This window comes from Xyrauchen texanus, chromosome 27 (genome assembly GCF_025860055.1).
Source record: "Xyrauchen texanus isolate HMW12.3.18 chromosome 27, RBS_HiC_50CHRs, whole genome shotgun sequence".
NCBI lineage: Eukaryota > Metazoa > Chordata > Actinopteri > Cypriniformes > Catostomidae > Xyrauchen > Xyrauchen texanus.
Genome location: NC_068302.1, coordinates 37,310,370 through 37,331,625, shown reverse-complemented (window position 1 = coordinate 37,331,625; position 21,256 = coordinate 37,310,370). Strand labels below are relative to the sequence as shown.

Here is a 21,256-nt window from a genome sequence, read left to right as displayed (position 1 = left end):
GTTTGTAAGTCGCTTTGGATAAATGTATCTGCTAAATGAAAACATCTAAAATGTAAATGGTTGTAATTTTCTTAAATCTACTGTAGTTAATGTAACGTAAAATGACATTCACAACTCATTTGGCTGCCGTAATCTGACTTATTTCCTAGTGAAATAGGATATTCAATGAGGAAAAAAAAAAATATGTGTCTTTCACAGAAAATGTATTAAAGTAAATAGATTAAATTTAAGTGATGATATGAAATAACATTTGCTACACATTTAAGTTGCGCAGTGTGACAAAGTTTGCCAGAATTTTGTGATCTTATTGAATGTGATGGAATATAGTGTGATAGAAGGTCACATAAGTAATGTGGAGCTAGACCATTCAAGGCTATGTAGGTAGTTATGACATTTAACAGTAAGCCAATGTAGCAACACTACAAAAAGATTGGGATGATATGATAATATTTCTTTGTTCTAGTCAGCACTCTAGCTGCTACATTTTCAACTAACTTAAGTTTATTTATGGAGCCAGCAGGACATCCTCCCAGTAATGCATAACAATAATCTAGTCATGAGGTCGTAAACACGTGAATTGTTTTTTCTGCATTGGAAACAGAGAGCATGTATCGTAACTTAGCAATGTTTATGAGATGGAAGAATGCTGTTCTACATACACTGGAAATGTGGTTTTGAAAGGACAAATTACTATCAAATATAATAAATATGATCTTTGCTTTAGAAGATGATGACAATACATCAATTGAGAGTCAAATTATATTTTAGCGTGTTATTTTTAGTGTTTTTTTGGTAAATGGTCTGCACTTATATAGCGCTTTTTTCTAAACTCAGAGGTTACCAAAGCACTTTACACTGTGTCCCAGTCACCCATTCACACACATATTCATACACCAATGGCGGCAGAGCTGCCATGCAAGGCGCTATCCTACCATTGGGAGCAACTTGGGGTTCAGTGTTTTGCCCAAGGACACTCCGGCATGTGGAGTCGTGTGGGCCGGGATTCGAACCGCCAACCCTGAGATTAGCAGCCGACCCGCTCTACCATCTGAGCCACAGCCGCCCCAAGTGTTTTCATAATTGAGTAGAATTGAGCAAATTCTCTAAGGCAGTGGTTCCCAAACTTTTACAGTGGCGTACCCCTTCAAACTTTCAATATTCCTTCCAAAAAATTGCAAAGAAATTACAATAGTTTTACCAAAAATAACCATATTTCAACCTTGATGTTCATAGTAAAACCATAGTACTAATACAGGAAACCAAAAACCACGGTAATTAAAATCATAATTTTGTGGTTATTTAGATTTTACTACAAATACTACTATAGTAACCACAATATAAACCATGGTTAATCTATAGTAAAACCATGGTTACTATATGGAGACAGTTTACAGTATTAAAACCATAGTTTCTGCCAATAAACATGATTACATAACTTTTCATAGTTACTATAATATTATTATAGTAAAAACATGGTTTCCATCAAAAAATAAATAGATTAAAATAAAGGTTAGCCTATATAATTAACATTTTACCAAGATTAATCAATTCTGTAAAAGCATTATTCATTGTAAGTTCATGTTAACTAATGAAGTGATCGCAGAACCTATTGCGAGGGTACAGAAAATATTTGCAAAAATATTTCAGAAAATTAATTACCGCCCTGTTCTCTAAGGGGCTCCATACCTTACATTTATGCATTTGGCAGATGTTTTATCCAAAGCGACTTACAGTGCACTTATTACAGGGGCAATCCCCCCCGAGCAACCTGGAGTTAAGTGTCTTACTCAAGGACACAATGGTGGTGGCTGTGGGGATCGAACCAGCAACTTTCTGATTAACAGTTATGTGCTTTAGACCACTACACCACATAATATTCCAAATTTTTATTGGAATATTATCAGAATCAGAATGAGCTTTATTGCCAAGTATGCTTACAGGAATTTGTCTTGGTGACAGAAGATTCTAGTGCACAAACACAATACAACAGCAAGACAGAGATAATGAAAAAATTGAATAAAAATAAAAAGCGAATAGAAAATATAAGTATATATAGAAATACACAATAAGACAAATCTATATGTATATATGTATGTGTGTAGTGCAAGGGAATGTAATGGCAGAAGAGGTAGGATATGTTGGTTAAATTTAAATAGACTAAGCTGTGTATTGTTCATAATTATTGCTCAATGAGGCCGTTTTAACTGTTTATGAGGGGAAAGAAATCTTAATAAGAAAAGGAATTTTTTGCCTTTTGAGTAATATATATTTCTTTAGGAAGAAAAAATATTTCAGTTGCCCTGTTCTCACGCTGTTTTAACATGGGGAATTCTTAGCCGTGTATTTCAGAAATAGCTTGTTGTAATGTGATTACAGTAAGGGAGAGTAGTGTGGTGCTCTAAGTTGATTTACCTTCTCATTGCCTGCCCTTGTAGTGGCTCTCTAACCTCTGCTGATCCCGTGACCCAAGCCGGCTCCTTGATGACGTCACGTGTGTTAATGAGACAGGAGCTGATGCGACAGCAGGCTGAAGACCAGGAGAGAAGAGAGGCCCAGAAACAGGCATCTAGCGCTCTGTTGCGGGCCACGGATGCCACCCCTGCCATCACAGTGGCCTCCACCCTGCCTGCCACCCCCACACAGGTGCCTGTGGAAGTGCTGAAGGTATATATATATATATATATATATGTATTATTGATGTTAATTACAGCATCATTTACTCACCCTAATATTGTTCCATCAACATTGTCATATCTGTTACTGCATTAGCTTGTACTGATTTTGAAATCCTTCAATAAGACTTTTGTGTGTTGCTGTCCTGCAAACAATCATTCAAAAGTATTTTAAGCCTATTGTTCTGTCTTTGAATTCCAGGTTCAAACTCACTTGGAAAACCCAACAAAGTACCACATCCAACAGGCTCAGAGACAGCAAGTGAAGCAATACCTCTCTCACACCCTGGGAAATAAATTAGCCAATCAGACCATGGTGACATCACCCTTGCCCAAGCCTGGCTCCGCCCCAGAGTTGGCACCTGTTCCCAGCAGCACTCCCAGCAGCCCGCTGGCTGTGCTCAGCTTGGGATCAAACAAAGAAGAGGTTAGAAATGAACTCAGAACTTTGTATAGCTAATATATAGCTTGTACAAGGCACATACTGTGGCAGTAATGCTGCTAGCTCTAAAATGGAGTTACTGTCTTAAAGGAATCTTCTGTAATAAATACTAAGTTAACTTCTATGGTCAGCATATTTTATGTGCAGACAATCATTTTATCTCATCTCTTACTTTGTAAAAATGAGCAAAAATTCTGTTTACAGTATTGCATTCACAATGAAAGTCTATGGGACAAGACAGCACCAGAATAAACATTGTATTGAAAGTTTAGTTACAAGATTTAAAAGATTGTACATGTTAACTTGACACTATTGTGATACAATTGCACCCTAACATTGTCTTTGCAAGGTTATATCTAATCTTTCAACTTTCGACCAAGGAAAGCCAATAAATGCAGGAACTTTGTAGCACAGTACACAGAAATATACCAGAAAGGGACATGACCTAACCATCCATAAAGTACTGTTTTCAAAGAGGTTACTCCACCCACAGGAATGACATTGAATTGGATACCAGACTCTATTTATCCCCAGACATAACGCTTGATAGTTCACCCAAAAATAATTTACACATTCTCATGCCATCCCAGATTTGTTTGACTTTCTTTCTTCTGCAGTATACAACATTTTTAGAAGAATATCTCAGCTCTATAGGTCCATACAATGCAAATGAATGGTGAACAGAAATGTGAAATTTCAAAAAGCACATAAAGGCAGCATTAAAGTAATCCATACGACTCCAGTTGTTCAATCTATATCTTATGATGTGATATGATAGGTGTGGGTGAGAAACAGATCAATATTTAAGTCCTTTTTTTTTTTCTATAAATCTCCACCTTTGACCAGCCCTGAACAGTAGGTAGCATTATGCACGAAGTATGCAAATTGCCAAAAAACAAAAGAAGAATGCAAAAGCGAAAATGGAGATTCATGGTAAAAAAGGAGTTAAATATTGATCTGTTTTCTCATTCTTATTATTGTCATAATAATCTCAAATGTTAAGCCATTCAGAGTGTGCTAGACAACTAATTAAGTAAAGGTCCTGTTGAAGAATGCGTCTTTCGTTGACTAAATTCAATGGACTGCTTTGTCGCGACTGTGTGAAGTCGGTCAGTCTCTTTCAGGCACTTTGCATTTGGTACCACATTGTGCTGGTAAATATCACACTCACAGCCTAATGACCCCAGCACACTTTGCACTTTGTGTGGGTTTGGCCATTAAAGACTTTCAGCCCTGTCTTTCTCCAGAAGGACCCTTCACAAACGGAACAACAGCCTAGAAAGCCCCACGATGAAATACAGGCTATCTAAGGTTCGAGACTTACAGTTTAAATGGCCAAATGGGAGGAACATATAGCTGTCTTTTTTAATCGGATGTCTGTCCGTACTTCTCATCTTCATGTGGCCAATGTGTCACTCTGGAAATCGCAGTGTAGTGTGTTATTTAAAGATCTACTGTATGTATGACTCACCATGGAAATATTGCTTTAAAGCAGATGTCTGTGCTGCAAGGAACTGGCATCACCTACAAGTCCTGTTAAGCTCTTTATTCTTTGTCATTAAACAGATTGAGGACGTGATCGATGACATCATCAGCCTGGAGTCAAGTTTAAATGATGAATTTATGACATTGATCGACTCTGGTTTGCAGCTTCCCAACACGGTATGTAGCAACACCTAGTAACTTTCACTGTTATCCTGTGTGTATTTTGAGATGTTTTTCAACTCATTTCTAAAGAACAAATTGCACAACATTTACTTGCTGAACTTACGGAGTTAGTAACACTAAATTCTGATTAGATGAGGTGTGTTCAAAGCATTGTAAAATAGCCTGTTCGCACACCAGTGACTGCACATTTTGTATGAATGTGGCAAGTTGCTAATTTGTTTTGTCCTGTTACAGACAGTTTTCCAAAAAAAAATACAGAGTGGGGGGGGTTACCTTCAAAAGTCTGTGCTATTAAATTTTATTTGCTTTTATTCAGGCAAATTGCTTTAAGAATACTGACTTTATTTGTTCTATTTGCTTAGCAATATTGTCTTCAAACTGTTACTCCACCATGACAGTAGTTGACTTGTTCACTTTTAAGTTCACATAAATGTGCTGCCCCTTGCAGCAATGTTAAGAATGCAATGGATATTTGTTATTTCTGTAACATTGTGGAACACAAAAATGCCAAAAAATTAGCTTGCAAAGTTAGAAATGTCTGCATTCACGTACTTGCGTAGAGTATGAAAATTCCGGGTTTAATACAAGTCATTTCACAATGAGGTGAATGGAGCCAGTCAATAAACATTAAAATACTCAAAAGTTTCAAAATTATTGTTACAAGACGTAAACAATATGTGTGTTAACATGATTTTAGTGTGATAAAATCACTTATTAACCATTTCTGTGTAAATTTATTTCCAATTTTACAACTTTGTTGCCCTAAAATAACCATAAGAACGACAATTAACATAACAGCTCAAATATTACACAAGTTTTAACAGTAGAATTAATGTGGGGCCTGGGTAGCTCAGTGGTAAAGACGCTGGCTACCACCCCTGGAATCCGCTAGTTCAAATACCAGGGCGTGCTGAGTGACTTCAGCCGGGTCTCTTAAGCAACCAAATTGGCCCGTTTGCTAGGGAGGGTAGAGTCACATGGGGTAACCTCCTCGTGGTTGCTATAATGTGGTTCGCTCTAGGTTGGGCATGTGGTGAGTTATGCGTGGATGCCGCGGTGGATGGCGTAAAGCCTCCACATGCTATATCTCCGCGGTAACATGCTCAACAAACTATGTGATAAGATGCGCGGGTTGACTGTCTCAGATGCGTCCAAATTGGGAGAAAAAGAGAGGAAAACAAAACAACAACAGAAAAAACAGTATAATTAATGTGTTTATTTATTTATTTATTTTAATTAAGCTTAACATTTTTGCTTTTTTAAACCTTCCAAAAATTGGCCCCATTTACTTCCACTTTAAGTGACCTGGGTTTTTCTTTCTTTTTTTTTTTCTTTTTTTAAGAAAATGGGTCAGGAGTTGAAATAATTTGGGGTAATCAACATTATGGCACAAATGCTGTTGATTTGAGCTTAACTTGAATTGAACCCGGAATAATAATAATTACTGTTACTATTTATTGAACATTCTGCTGTTGCTGTAATTTAAAAAGAAAATAAACCAATCAAGCATGTGTAATACAGTAATTTTACCATGGTTTAGAGGGTTTAGTCTTTGGTAAAAATCAATGTAATGTGTGGCCTGTAGTGACATTATGATCTTTTGGGAGCAGAACATAAATAGTGTTTTATTGTTGTTGTTTTTTTCTTAAACCGCTCCTTGTCCAATTATGAAACTGCCACTTCTTTGTAAATTACAGGGAAATAAATTAGAATTCCAAGATGCAACCTGTTTTTTGCAAAAAATCTGTCATTGCAAAACACCGGTTGTAGCAAATCATGCTTTGACATGTCGATATTAACCCATTGGTTTAAAAATACAATTTCGGTTTTCAAATCAGTAATTTTCAGTTGAGTCATGTAGGTTGTGCAACCAGTTCTGATTAAAGGTTAGTTTTTTGTGAAGGCTTATGCAATTAATAGTCAGTGTAGTGTTTGTGTTCAGGCCATTTGATTTTAATGTGTACTCGAACCACTGGAATACAGTTTTGCGCTGGGAGCAAATAAAAACTTCTGACACATGGCTCACAATGGGTGGAGTCGGCATGCCGCAGAGGAGTTGCCACACACACAGAGAAACTCTGGCCATTCAACGTGTGTGCACAAGCTGATCGAATTCTGTGGCAAGGTTTTTTTTTGTACTCTAAAATATATTTCCCCATTTCTAAACGTCCCTTTTTACGGAGAGTTACATAGAAAGAGGAAGCACTTCACGGGTGTGTGAAGAACATGAGGATTCTGGTTTTACTGCCAGAGAATGAAAAGAAAAAAGACAAGATTGAGGTAAATTTGACACATTTTTACTCTTGGCTCCATTGCCAATACTGGCAAGTTTGTGTTGGTTAAATAATGGTTAAATCATTTTATGTGAAGTTTTAAATTGTCTTATGGATGGTGAGATTTATTTAAGGCCATCTTTAAAGAGTCAGGCCTGCAGAACGTAAGTGGGATTTATATATTACTGATTTTTGTACTGTTGTCACTTCGGCTTTGCAAATCAAAAGTCACCTTTCAGGCTTGCTCTGTTTATCAAGATTAATGAAACAAATACTTCTGCGTTTCTGGTAAACCTCCATGTTTTAAACATCAAAAATGTTTATGGATAGTTGCATAACTAGGACCGAATTCCAAAAATGACTGATGTTAAGGTAAGTAGTTTATACATTTGTTTTCAGTGCTCTCAATGCATCTACTGGTTCAGTTAGACTTCTTCGTGAAATGTGAACAGAACACATTTCTGTGTAAATATATATATATTATTATTTTATTTTTTTAAAATCTTGCTTAAAGTGTCACATTCAACTACTTACATAAAAATGAACAGAAATGTGTGGTTAGCTGTGCTCCGAGGTTTCAGTACATATTAACAGATTGAAGTATTTTTACAAATTCCTTTCTTATCTGTTTAGTTTTGCACACGTTCTCCATAAATTTGTCCTTGTCTTTTGAGTAGTTTGTTTCACTTTCAATTAAACGTGCACTTGAGAACCGTTAAATATGTTGCCCTTCAGATATGCAGGTTAGTTTGTGTTTGTGGTTATCTAAGTCGTATAAAGGTTATCCGTACGGTACACCATGTGGTGATGGGGGGGGAGGGGTTCTCTCAGCAGATAATGCACTGGGTGGGGCCCGGTTTAATGCATTGTAATTGGTTTTCTGCAGCTACCAGTCTCAGGGAACCTCCTGGATGTGTACAGCAGTCCGGGGATGACAACACCCACCATCACGGTCAGCAACTCCTGCCCTGCAGACCTGCACAACGTCAAGAGAGAGCTGACCGGTACAAGAACTCTCAGACACGACTATCTGTGTCCTTCCATCTCTCTATCTATCTCTAGGCTTCCTCTTCCTCATTTCTCTGGTACTTCACTGTTCAGTCGAGTCGGTCTGAGTACATCAGCAGTTACAGGGTTGGGCTGAATACTAAATACTCCCTCTTAAATGTAGTCAGTAATGTATTCCGATACATCACACAAAAAAGTTACATATTCAGAATACTTTGAGTATATATTATAAAGGCAAGGCACAACTGGAAGATTTACGTGTCTGAATATTACCGGTACATCTCCACTATTAAGATCCAAGTGAACCTGAATAGCTAGTTTCTTTAAATTTCATATGGAGTTGGACACTAAGGTTTTTCTCAGTAGAAGGCAGAAGGCAAACATAAGGCAGTTTGTGGTCAACTACAGTATCTCGTCCACTTTCAGCATGTACAAAAATGCTGCCTGTACCTCCAAGACCCAAAAGCCCCTATAGCTGTGACATTGTAGCTACTAAGCTGGGTTGTTTGTGAATATTCAGGATATTATTATTTTTTTTTTATTTTTAACCCATTATTTGATTGTACTGATTAATACATTATGACACAAAATTAGGTAAGAAATGCAAATTACACACATTTATTTCCGAGACCATAACAAAACATGTTGGTGGTGACAATCAACAGATATTTATTTTTTAATCATAATTAACTTCAGACCAAACGCAACCACAAAATCAACAATAAAAACTGTGTAAATCAACTTTCAAACCATGAAACAATGCAAGCTCATTAATTATTCAAGCCTGTTGTATGCTGGGAACACCAACTTTGAAAGGTTGAGTAGAATTTACTTAATTTACCTGTGAAATTTACTCAAAATTAGCAAATAATTATGACAAGGTTTTCTACTTTATATACATACATGATGATGCATTGTAAAAATAATAAACTATAAGTAATATTTACTTGTAAACTTACTAGATCATTCTTTTTTACATGTTTGAACTCAAATGTACAAATGTAGAATTTACTTAATATATTCAAGTTCATGCTTAAACTAATTTATTCAATATAGAAAGTACTTAATCTTTTCTGCTATGTTTACTTCACCAAAAAAAATCGACTTTTTCTACATCTATAATCCACTAATTTTACAGTAGCTATTTAAATAAGGTTTTTCTGTCGTCATTTGGAACACCTCTGATCTACTTCAAGTCCTTTTCCCTCTTTTAATCTTGCAGTACTTTCTTCCATATTTTACCTATTTATGTTATTGTTGTGTATAACTGCTATTTCTCAACAGATCTTCATTCTGCAAGTTTCCGATGTGGACGTGACTCACCAAATGCTTATCGAGAGCCGTCCGTCTTTACACTGCAAAGCTCGGCACAGAAGCCGCATCTGCAGCAGCAGCGTAAATGTATTTACACAGCAATTACTATCGCGGAAAACAATGTATCATGCGCTTGAATGTTGTTTTTGTTAAAACACATTTTGTAGGCTGTATTTATACTCGTGCACAGCTTACAGTGAGCTGATTGTTAAGACAATGGTGTGCCAGTGCGGTTGCCAGATATTCAATATCAGAATCATTATACATGTAAAAGATGTTGTGTTTTTATTATCTATTATCTACTGTCCATTTTTAAGAATCCCAAAAACTTAAACCGTAATTCTGTAGTTTTAACCCACGATTGTGATTTCAAATTAGCCAAATTTGTTTTTAAGGCCTTACCTGTGCAACACTGCACAAGCGGGCAAGAAAGAGCGAGAGGATCTTTTTTTCTTTCACATCTGCCTTATTTTGTGGGCATTATGAGAGAAGTATTCTAAAAGTATTGTAACAAAATGTTAGAATGGATCTGTGTTCTGAATACAGATGCTTGAAAACGTAACTAGGTAACTTCATTTCTATATTCTAAATACGGAACGCAGTTACATGTAGTCCATTACAGCCCAACCCTGAGCAGTTAGACACCACATTTGCCATTTCCTAGTTTCACAGCAGTTCCCAGTTCAGATAAAATCATCGCTGCATGTGATTCACCATTTTATCCAAGCTTTAAGCCAATGGTGCATATTTATGTTTTTGCAGAAGTAGTGACTAAGTGATTAGTGTAGAAATCATAATGTAGAAATTTTTGGCTTGATTTAAAAAGTATAGAATGTCACATTAAATGATAAACGTTTTTACAGGCCGTCACTTGGAATGGAATGAGGATAAATGGGTTGCATTAGTGCCGTTCACACCTAACACAGTTTTTGCATCTGACTGTGCTGTTTTTAGTTGTTTTTCTGTGTAAACGTGCGCTAGACAAATATCTTTAACCATTCCGCCACATCTTGCTCTTTTTTTTTTCCTCAGTGCCTTGCACATACTGTAAGCACAATGTTTTTTAGATGCCATCTCTAGTTAAAAAGTACTTTAAAAGCACATCTCGTCTGTATTCTGTTCTATTCGTAGCGCTGAGTCTAGCTTGTTTAGCGCAAGAATGTGTTCAGTCTGAACGGCCCCTAACGTGTCAATGGACTTGTTTATCAACACCAAGATTTTAGTTTCAAATGTATATGAATGTAAAAGGGAAAGTGCTTATCTTAGCTCCTGTAATTAGTCACTATTGCTTTTGTTTTTCAAAATGTTTTAATTAAATATTCCCTTTTACTGTATAGTTTTGCATGATCCAGCAGTGTGCCAGATTAATTTTTAAAAGTACAAATATATGTAGTTTCTCAATTAATATGATGGCATCAAAGATTCATGTATAAAGATTATAAAATGCTCTTTTAAATAGTTTTAGATCGAAGATTGCTAGTCTTATTAAAGTTGCATTAAACATGTTAAAATTAAATACAAATAATTGTTGTTTTTTGTAGATGCTGAGGCAAAAGCTATTATGAAGGAGAGGCAGAAAAAAGACAACCACAACCTCAGTAAGTTTTTAATTTGTTGCCATTGTAACCTACAATATTTTTGAGTCTGTGTGATCTCTAAATGAGCATGAAGTCTGTCTGATAATGTACGTCCTCAGATGTCTGTGGAATTTAAGGAAGTGAATTACTGTTAATCTTGCTTGCCTAGTTTTTCCCAATCCATTCAGAGTGTGTGTGTGGGTGTGTGTTTTGTGCAGTTGAGAGAAGACGACGGTTCAACATTAATGACCGCATTAAGGAACTGGGAGGGCTTATTCCAAAATCCTCTGACCCGTCAGTATCTCTGCTATCACTCTCACTTCTCTATTGTGTTGAACAGTGATTGTTACCAGTGGTAAATGCATTGATTTTTGTTTATTTGTATTAAATATGTTTCTTTGGTAACATTTTACTGTAAGGCTCTATTCGTTAACATTAGTAAATGCATCAGGTATCATGAACTAACACTGAACAATCAAAATAACATTGTTTGTTGATGTTAGTTCATAATACATTAATATTAACTTTTTAATTAAGAAAATTTCATTTCAAATTGTATTAGTATATGTAGTAATTAACATTTGTTAAGATTAATAAATGTGGTACAATTATTGTTCCTTATTAGTTACACGTTAACTATTCCCCTAATGTTAATGAATACAAACTTTTTGTAAATTTTAAATTTTTCTGTTTGTTTTTAAATAATTTTAACAGTGATTTAGTTCAGTTCATGTGCTTTTATGAGTGTTTTATGCCTTTTATGTAATGAAGTAATAAAAAGTAATAGCGAGAACCGGCTTGACAATATAAATAATAGTTTAATGGTAAACTGAACCAAATAGACATAAACACACAACGGTCAGCTGCCCGTAAATGTACTCTCTCTCACACTACTGTCCGCAGTCGGCCTTTATCCCTCTCGGAGGCTTGATTAGTCTGATAAATGACCAGGTGTGTAGAATCACAACCCGGCCCCGCCCTCCGCAATGTCACAACAATACTGTATATACATAATAGAAATCTATATCAATGTGTTTTAACAGTGCTTGACTGAAATTATTTTGCAATAGCCAATGCTTATGACGATATCTGAACAAATTGGCTAATTTACTAAATAATGGCGATATATTTCAAATATAATACTTTAAAAGAAGCAAATGAGATGTACATTCAATTACACAGAAGAAAATTACTGAAATTAAATGAAAGTGTACTCAAACATTTTCTGAAGTACTTCTGTTATTTGGAAATGGTGAAGTTACATGTCAGTAATCTTAAAATATCCAAATATACTTGGTGATATATTGGTCTATCACTATATGCAGTACACAATGTAATGCATTTCCAATAATATTTTTGCATTAAGCTGCTGTGATGTGCTCAGTATTTTTAACAATAGCTGCTCTGTGTTCTATCAACAGGGAGGTGCGCTGGAACAAGGGGACCATCCTGAAGGCGTCAGTCGACTACATCCAGAAGCTACAGAAGGAACAGCAGAGATCCAAAGAGATGGAGATGAGACAGAAGAAGCTCGAACATGCCAACCGCAGTCTGCTCTTGCGCATTCAGGTATGTTTCAGCTCTCGCTAAAGCGTTGACCAGAAGATGCGTCTGTAGAATTCAAACACCTGTCTACCAAGTTACAAGTAAAATGCTCCTTCAGTGCTTATTTTTTTTTTTTTATATCTTCTATTGTTTTTAGATTTGAATAAAAGTGTGGTATTCTTAGCTCACATTTTATCGTAATCAAATCCATTCCACAGAAATCCGTAGATATTTTCCCACACAATGGGTCTCATTCATGAAACACGAGCAGAATACATTTTTGTTTAATCATTCATAAATACGTTCTGATGCAAATTCTCGGATTTATTAAAGTTTTCGTGTTTTCAAAATGTTATTTGGTACGACAAAAACGTACACCTGCTCCCGACCATGTGTAAATCATGTGTAAGACATCCGAGCGTGTTGTGTCCTTTCAGTTAAACTGCCATGACTACAGTTTGATAGTGGGGAAATTAAATAATTAAAAAATTAAATGAGTGAAATTAACCTTAAAAAATAACATGAATTAGTAAAAAAAAAAAATTTCTTTTAAACCATAGCCTATACTTATTTAGAAATGTTCATTTGCTGCTTGCATTTATTTTTTCATAGTATATATTTTTTCCCAATTCTGCTTATCGTTTTTCCATCTGAAGTGCTTGATTTTTCTCCCAAAAAATGAATGCCCTCTAACATGACCGTTTTGACATTTTTTTTAAAAATGTATTTATTTATTTTTTATTAGGAGCTCTATAATTTAGGATTCATAATTTGAATTCAAAATGTCTTCCAGTTCCCATCACGATTTACCTGAGAAAATTCACAAATCATGCTGGCGATGTGCTCAACAGAACCAGAGAAGGTTAATGGGGGTGGACACCCTCATCCCTGCCTGAATTGAAAAAAATGTTTCACATAAAAACAAAGTGTAAAAAAAAAACATTTTAAAATGTTTGATTCACAAAAGAGCATCATCAGGCATTTTCATGGGTGTAGGTCATGATAATTGTGAATGAACATGCACTCGCTCCCTATTTTACCAATGTTTGCAATTCACTAACATACTCACGTTTTACTAACAAATCTGGGAAGAACCAAGCATTTGAGAGTCTGGTGGAAGGTTTTCGGGAAGGTCCATATTATGTGCAAATGACTACGAATGTACTCGTATATTTATAAACGTTTCATGAAAGAGGCCCAATCAATGCAAGAAAAGAAAAATAAAGCACCGATTTCACCTATGCAAACTACTTGCCCCTTTCTGTCCTCTGCTTCAATAAAACAATCCAGTTTCCCTCACTTTTTGATTAATTGATTGGTGTTAGTATCAACCTGCTTTTTTTGTATATTTTTTTTTTATGATGAATAGTTCAGGAATGATTACAGTTCCACTGCGCCTCTAGGTCCAGTATTTATTCGGTCAAATCAGTTATTAACTAACAGTTTATATATAGAATTAAATTGATTGCTAACAGATGTGCATATATATCAGCTATTATACAACAATTTTCAATGCTGCTCAAACGATCAGAATTTCTGACTAAGAGTTTGGGATATTTGTATTCAAATCCTACAATTTGAATGGTTCTCTCTGTTGGATCTACAGGAGCTGGAAATGCAGGCTCGTGTCCATGGCATCTCATCCCAGAATTCTGACTCCACATTCTCCCAGCAGCAGATATTACCTCTGGATTCCCACCCCAGCAATGACGCCCTCTCTAAAACCCTTTTATTGCTCAACGGGGCGGGGCTCAACCAGACCACACCCTCTTCCTTCTTGTCTCCGCCTTCTTCCACCTCCTCAGTGGGCGGGGCAGTAACCAGCCCACTGGACCTCGGGACTCTCACCTTTGGAGAGTTAGATGACCCTGCTTCCTCCATATTTAACCCTGCCCTGATGGCAGATATAGGGTTGGGGGACATCCTGATGGACGACGGTGGTGCCGATCCCCTGCTCTCCTCTGTGTCCCCTGGAGCTTCCAAAACAAGCAGTCGGAGAAGCAGCTTTAGCATGGAGGAAGATTTGTGACACCCTGATGTCGGACAATAGCTTGGCGTGGTCGACAAGGACTATCGTTTAGGTTGGTACAGCTGCTCTGCAACCCAACTTCGACATTCCTGCTTGCGCGCTCCATTGACGGCCAGTAGAGGGAAGTGTAATCCCAAGGTCATTTATTAATCATTGTACTGTACTGTAAGTCTTGTAAACAGTGGTAAGTTCCATACAAGAGAGGACACAAAGAATTGGGAAGCTGGTGCTGATATTTAAAGCATTGTTTATCATCTGGACCTCTGATGAATACAGCAGAAAATATATGTACGTAGAGTAGATTCAGTGCTAAACATCTATTTTGTTTATATTATGCAGTTGAATGAAAATTAGCAAGCACTATGATAAGAACTTGTGGACAAAAAGCCACCTGGATTTATCAGATGTGTTGGGACAAAAACATTATTTTAGATTCAATCCTCACCTTCATATGCCATAAACAGTGGGTCCAAAAGGTTGTAACCACATTCAAAATTTTGAATCATTTAAACCTGTAAAAAAAATTATATTGATAAATAACAAAGAAATGTTAAATATAAAATGAAGAAATATTTAAGGTATTTACGATTTCTAGGCCACTAATGAAATATAAGCAAATTTGTGACATTGACCATTTGAACTACTTTGTACAAAACGTCAGACCTCTTCGTGTCTTAAATTGAAGCACACAAGATTGAACTTTCTTAAATCATTCTGGATGACACGATTATCCGCTTTTCATGCCAGCTTGAGTGCATGCTGTCATTTAAGCAAAAGGCAGACATGCCAAATACAAATAAATTCAGAAATTCATGTATGTTTAAATTAAACCTTTGACTCCGATTGTTATGCTGATAACATAATACATTTAAAGAAACATTTTAATGAGAAAAATGCATAATAGGGGCATTTTCAGTTGTGGTCTCAGAATTTTGAACTTGACATCAATATTGAGGTAGCTCATGAAATATGAAAGGGACAGTAGTGTTTTTAGTTTTTTAATGTGTGTGAGAATGTGTATCTACGTGCTCGCATATCCGCACATTCAATCATGGCGGTAGTAAACCTGTTTTTAAATGCGCTTTATGTCCTTACAGACAGATAAAGAACATCCTGTTCAACCTTCACTTCCTGCTATGTTCTGCTCTTTTATGGAGCTGCTGTTGATTATGGAGTCAAAACAGTTTCAAATAGAGAAAACATGTTAAGGCTCTGAAAGATGTAAAGGTGAACAGCATGAATAAATACTAATAACTGGGCCGCCAGAATTTCCCAGATGGGTATAGCTGCAGGCTGGGGATCTTCAAAATAGGCCGGTGTTACTCCACAAGGGGAAGGGTTACCTCAAAAGGAGGTTGCACTAACTCCAAAAGAGTACATCACTTTCAATCGCTTTTAGGGAAAATTAGGTTTGGTGCTCCCTATATCTTTGATGGTGGTTTGGAGCACCCACCCCTTTTTGAAGCTCTGCCTGCAGCTATATCCTTCTCGAATTTCTCTGAGCTGGCACATTTAAAACCTAGACATTTCAAAATGTATTAAATAGGTGTTTAGCTATTCCAAACAGGTACCATTGAGCTGCACTGCATCTTGGCCACATACCTCTTAGGCCAACATTTTGATTTGAATTAGTTTTGATTTGATCAAATTGAAATCCCAACAATTCCATATTTCTCTGGTTTAATCACTTATTATAGTTTTGTGCTGAAGTTAGATTGTATATGCAAGAAGTTTCATGGTGAAGTACCAAAGTTTTTCGTGATCTGATAACATTTGCATTTGCATTGACATTCAAAAGAACATGTGATCTCACAAAAATGTTCCTGTTCTCTGCCTGAGAGGAACAATATTATTTGAATCGTTGTACTGTTATTTTAATGTGCATTACTGCACGAATTATGTATTTCATTCCTGACGACGTTCTGACAGCTGGATGATTTATTCCAACAAAGACTATTCTATATTGTTTACCCAACTGGTTGGCTTTGCCTGAACGATGGTTGTCATACATTTATTGTCATATCCTGTTTTATAGACCAGTTTTTTGAGCCAAAAGCCACATTGAAGGGAAATCCGAGAAGAAATCGCTTCATTTTTTTCAACTGTAGAATGAGATGTGATTTTAGTATACTTATGGGAAAGTATAACAATGCTGGAAACGGATAAATATATATATTATCATATTTTGGCATTATGAATCTTTACCCAGTTGAGAAAAGACAAATTATGTTTATCGTATGTGTATGTAGTAAAAACAACATGGAAAACATCCCTTACACTGCTCTAGTTATGCTACAATGCAACTTAATCTATACCATATGGTGATGTGTAATGGTAAACATGTATATAATAATAATAATAATAATATATTGAATAATGACGTGCCAATGTAGCACAACAACTAACAAACATACAGAAGATATTTTTATTTTAGTCTTTTACATGTACAGTGCCATTACTGTGGATCAATATATTATCAAATATGTTTTCAAAGATATTAATATTCACCATGATAGATAGTTTTAGTACCTTGCTGGCAAAGAGGGGGAAATGCGTTTGTAGTTAACAATATTTAGAAAATGCCTTTTAGAATAATCATTGAACGTGTAAATATCAAGCCATACAAGCTTATTAAAATGAGAGAAAACAAATACATTTCATTACGTTTCGGTCTATGCAATGCCAGTCCCTTGTGCTTGTGTTTGTGTGATCCCGGTGTTGTCACATTTAGCTTTACGGTGTTATAATGCAGAATTGCATGTCCCTACATTCAGTCCCAAAGCGCAGGAAATCGCTTCGTTCTCTTGGCTCTCTTTCCAGCTAAATGATTACTTTGTAGCCTCTTTGTTGGACACCCAGCAACAGGATCCGAGCCTTTCTCGTGTGTTTTGGATGTTGTTTTGCAGTTTCTGCCTGTTCAAATGTCCTAAAACTTGCCATTAGTTTATGTGGTCAGTGTTATGTCTAAAGCATCGTCTGAAAAATAATAACAAAACACTTTTAACACTGTATAGCTGTACTCCAAAACAATAGAGAAGAATTAGGCAATGTTTACATTCATCTCATGAACATGTACTTGAGAATATCCTGTAGATGTCCAGTCAGACTTGAGCAAAGGGAATGTGTTTTGCTGTATGTTGTTCTCTATTCCGATATATTCCTGTATTTTCCTAACAACTTTGAAACAAGCAATAGTTATGCAGAATTCTTTTTGTACTCTTCAATATTTGGTTTGGTTTTCTTTTTTACTTTTAGGTGAAAGTATAAATAAAGTTGTAAAACATCTGTATTTTTAAGTCATTTTTTTTTTTTGTGCGGGTTTCTTGAGCCACCACTCCTGTTTGGAACAACATGAGGGTAAATGATGACTGAATTTTTGGATTTTGGGTGAACTGTACCTTTAATGTAACAAACTACACTTGTGATTACTCAGTTAGGACACCTGTGTTAACTTTAGGGGAATTTACTTAATACCTCCCCCCAAAAAATTACCTTCAGAGCACCTGGTTCAAGGTCATTTCAAAACTGTCTCTACCATAATTTGTTGGCAGATGCCACTTTGGTTGTGGTTTCATTATTTGTGCATTGAAATTCAGACAATTTAAGTGTGGCAAATAGTGTCTAAATACTTTCTGGGGCCACTATATTGCCCATTATGCAGATTTCACTCCGTATGTGAACACCTTTACCACTTATACAAAGTGCAAAAACATGCCTGTTTACGTGTTGACGTCAAAAACTAAGAATAATCAGATGATTTAAAATTTAAATTTATTCAATGTAGAAAGTACTTCATCTTTTCTACATTATTTACTCTCACTCCCACATACGGGGCGATTTAGTGAATCTCCAATTCACATAACCTGCATGTATCCGGAGGAAATCCACACAAACACGGAGAGAACGTGCAAACTCCACACAAAAAGGTCCCTGGGTGAGCCGGGACTAGAACCCAGGACCAGCTGTGAGGCGACAGTGCCACCCAATGATGATCCATTAGCTCACTCTTCTACACAATGGTTACCTAAAAAAAAAAATCAACATGACAGAAACTCCTCTAAATCCCAACAAAACAGAACATTAAACACAAACAAGTCTCTAAAATAATCAGTCCCATGCCAAGCATGCTGGGAACTAGAAATCAACTGCAATAAATTGATGCAACATTATTCACACAGTCCCAACACAATTGGATTATGTGAATATAGATGGTTTGTACACAATAAAAATCAAGTTGAGACCAAATACCAAAGAATTGTGTTGTATTAGCTTATTTTAAATAAGTCAATTGACCAAGCAGTAAAAATAATGTTGAGTGAACACCATCCGTTAAAAGTCTGAATCCATTTAAACATTTCAATGTGACATCATTTTTGATGACTGTGTTGAAAATCTCTTGGACTTAACGCAATATAATTGTTCTCATGTCAAACAAATGTATTAAGTTGAGCTCAAGTGTTCTGGTTTAGTATCTTCAATAGAGCTGCATTATCTTTTTTCAGTGTATTAACAAGCTGCAAGGTTCAATAGAGTTATTACAACAGATCAAGTTAAAGTTAGGGTAACTCAATTAATTTAGGTTTTTGCTACACAAAGAATTTGAGTAGAGCCTATAATTAAATTTCATCCCAAAGAAACTCATTTTCATTGTGTGGAACCAATGTGCACAATTCAATCACATTATTTTGGTATTCAGATTTTTTTCAAGTGTAGTTTAAGAGTGAACTTGAAACTATTAAGTAAATTCTACATCCAAACATGTACAAATGTATGCTTTAGTTTATACGTACACTTTAGTTATGATTGTTTATCTTTACAATGTATTATAAGTTATCAATCCTAAAGTAGAAAGCCTTGATATATTTGTGTATAGTATGTCAAATTCACTGGTAAATAAGTACATTTAACTTTTCAAAGCTGGTGTTCCCAGCATGCACTAGGCTTGAATCATGAATGAGCTTGCATGGCTTCACTGTTTGCAAGCTTATTTACACTGTTTTTATTGTTTGATTTTGGACACATTTGATAACTTTTGTTATTTTGTGCTGTCTGAAGTTTATTTTCTACTCAAAATTACCTGTTCATAATCAAATGATTACCTGTTTTGTGCACCGAGTGTTCAGGTCTGTGTTCGCAACTCTGAATCTTATTTCTATTGCAGTAATGCAAGATGATGTTGTTTCTTAGACTAAAGGCCCAAACCTACTCTACGTAAGCACACGAACGCAGACGCATCTTGCTACGCAAGCTCGATTCCACTCGTCGTTGCGTTCTAACGCAACATAACGTAAGACCTGTATTCTCAGCGTTGCCACAAGGGGGCGCTACAGCGGATTTTTCAATCAACAACGGTCATGGCGGAGCAGAGTTGGCTTATACAAAAAATAAAATTAAAATAAAAAAAAGCTTGTACAAAAATATTTTTCAGTCGTCTTTTTAGCAAATACAAAAGCACACTCCTCACTGTCAACATGTTGACTCCACCACATCCGGTTTCGTGGTCATGCCTTAAAAATTATTTCGCCCCCTTGTGGTCCAAGGTTTGTATCCGCCAGAGCAACACAACAGAGCACGAAATGAACAATATCGGGTTTGAAACACAAAATATGGGGTTATTTTCTCAATGGTGATGTTGAATTTTTAGTTAATAATATTGTGGTTTTGGCCAATTACTTTATACATAAATCTAGATATTTAAAGAATCCTCCCATCCTCATACATTTCCAGAAGGTGTTCCTCAAATCCTTAAAATGTATGCATAATAAAAAAGCCCTTAAATTGTGTAAACGTATTGCATATTTTATTTATTTTTTATTTTTTTTGTGCTGCTATTTAGCTTTGACGGAATGTATTAAGTTTTATGTATACTGTGGCTTCATTGTATTTTCATTCAAGCAATAAAAAAACAAATGAAATGAGTGAAATTAACCTTAATAACATGAATTAGTAAAAAAAAGTTTTGAAACACACGCATTCTTTATTATAATTTTTTTTTCCTTCACATTTTAGAATAATAGTAAATTCATCAAAAACTATGGAATAACATAAATAGGATTATGGGAATAATTACATATATTATATATATTTCTATATATTAATCATAATATACTTTATCGCATATATAATATATATTTAATTATATACCACGCGTTGGCCATGCGCGCGTCTGCGTTTGCGTGTGTTTCGGACTTTAGTGTGCAAAAAACAGCTTGCAGTTCCTTATTGAAATTGTTGCTCCAGCAAACATCCAACAGAGGGCAGAAACATCTCAATTCGGTGTGTTTCAGTTGTTTTCAAAGCTACTTCATTTCCTCAGTTTAAAAATGAACAACTAACCCATCTTCAGAGGGCACTTCAAAGGGAGAACAATCAAGAAAACCATACTGTGAGATCAATCCAAATTTAATTTCCAATAAAATGACTTAAGTGCTGGCATTAGCCTGATATCAGTATAAAACACCATATTATTGTTATTTTAGCTGTGCACCTCCCTGCTATAAAATGTGTTGTCTATCTTCTGAAATCTCACTTCCCCATATTAACAGTGTTAGTTTTGGACACATCCTCATAACCACCAACAGACCAATGTTAGTGTAACACAGACAGACCTGCCTGGTCAGAAGCACACGTCTGCAGAGTGTCCGCATGGGTAGACTACAATGTGTGTTTTAATAGTTCAGTTGATCCTTCATCAGGGAGAGGCAGTGTCGTTTTATCACAGAGAGGGT

The 21,256-nt window shown here is 35.9% G+C and overlaps 1 protein-coding gene across 2 annotated transcripts in view; it reads left to right on the top strand.

Annotated features, from left to right (window-relative positions):
* Positions 1 to 17,838, top strand: part of LOC127621468 (transcription factor E3-like) — a 29,446-nt gene extending 11,608 nt beyond the window's left edge. The window contains exons 3-11 of one of the 2 annotated variants that reach the window (XM_052095090.1): positions 2,436 to 2,664; positions 2,875 to 3,099; positions 4,681 to 4,776; positions 7,942 to 8,059; positions 9,348 to 9,464; positions 10,919 to 10,975; positions 11,173 to 11,248; positions 12,376 to 12,523; positions 14,106 to 17,838. In XM_052095090.1, the coding sequence (XP_051951050.1) occupies positions 2,436 to 2,664; positions 2,875 to 3,099; positions 4,681 to 4,776; positions 7,942 to 8,059; positions 9,348 to 9,464; positions 10,919 to 10,975; positions 11,173 to 11,248; positions 12,376 to 12,523; positions 14,106 to 14,528 (1,489 nt within the window). In that variant the 3' untranslated portion in view covers positions 14,529 to 17,838. The remainder of the gene's footprint in view (positions 1 to 2,435; positions 2,665 to 2,874; positions 3,100 to 4,680; positions 4,777 to 7,941; positions 8,060 to 9,347; positions 9,465 to 10,918; positions 10,976 to 11,172; positions 11,249 to 12,375; positions 12,524 to 14,105) is intronic. The other variant, XM_052095091.1, reaches the window with a different exon arrangement.
* Positions 17,839 to 21,256: the final 3,418 nt, after the last annotated feature.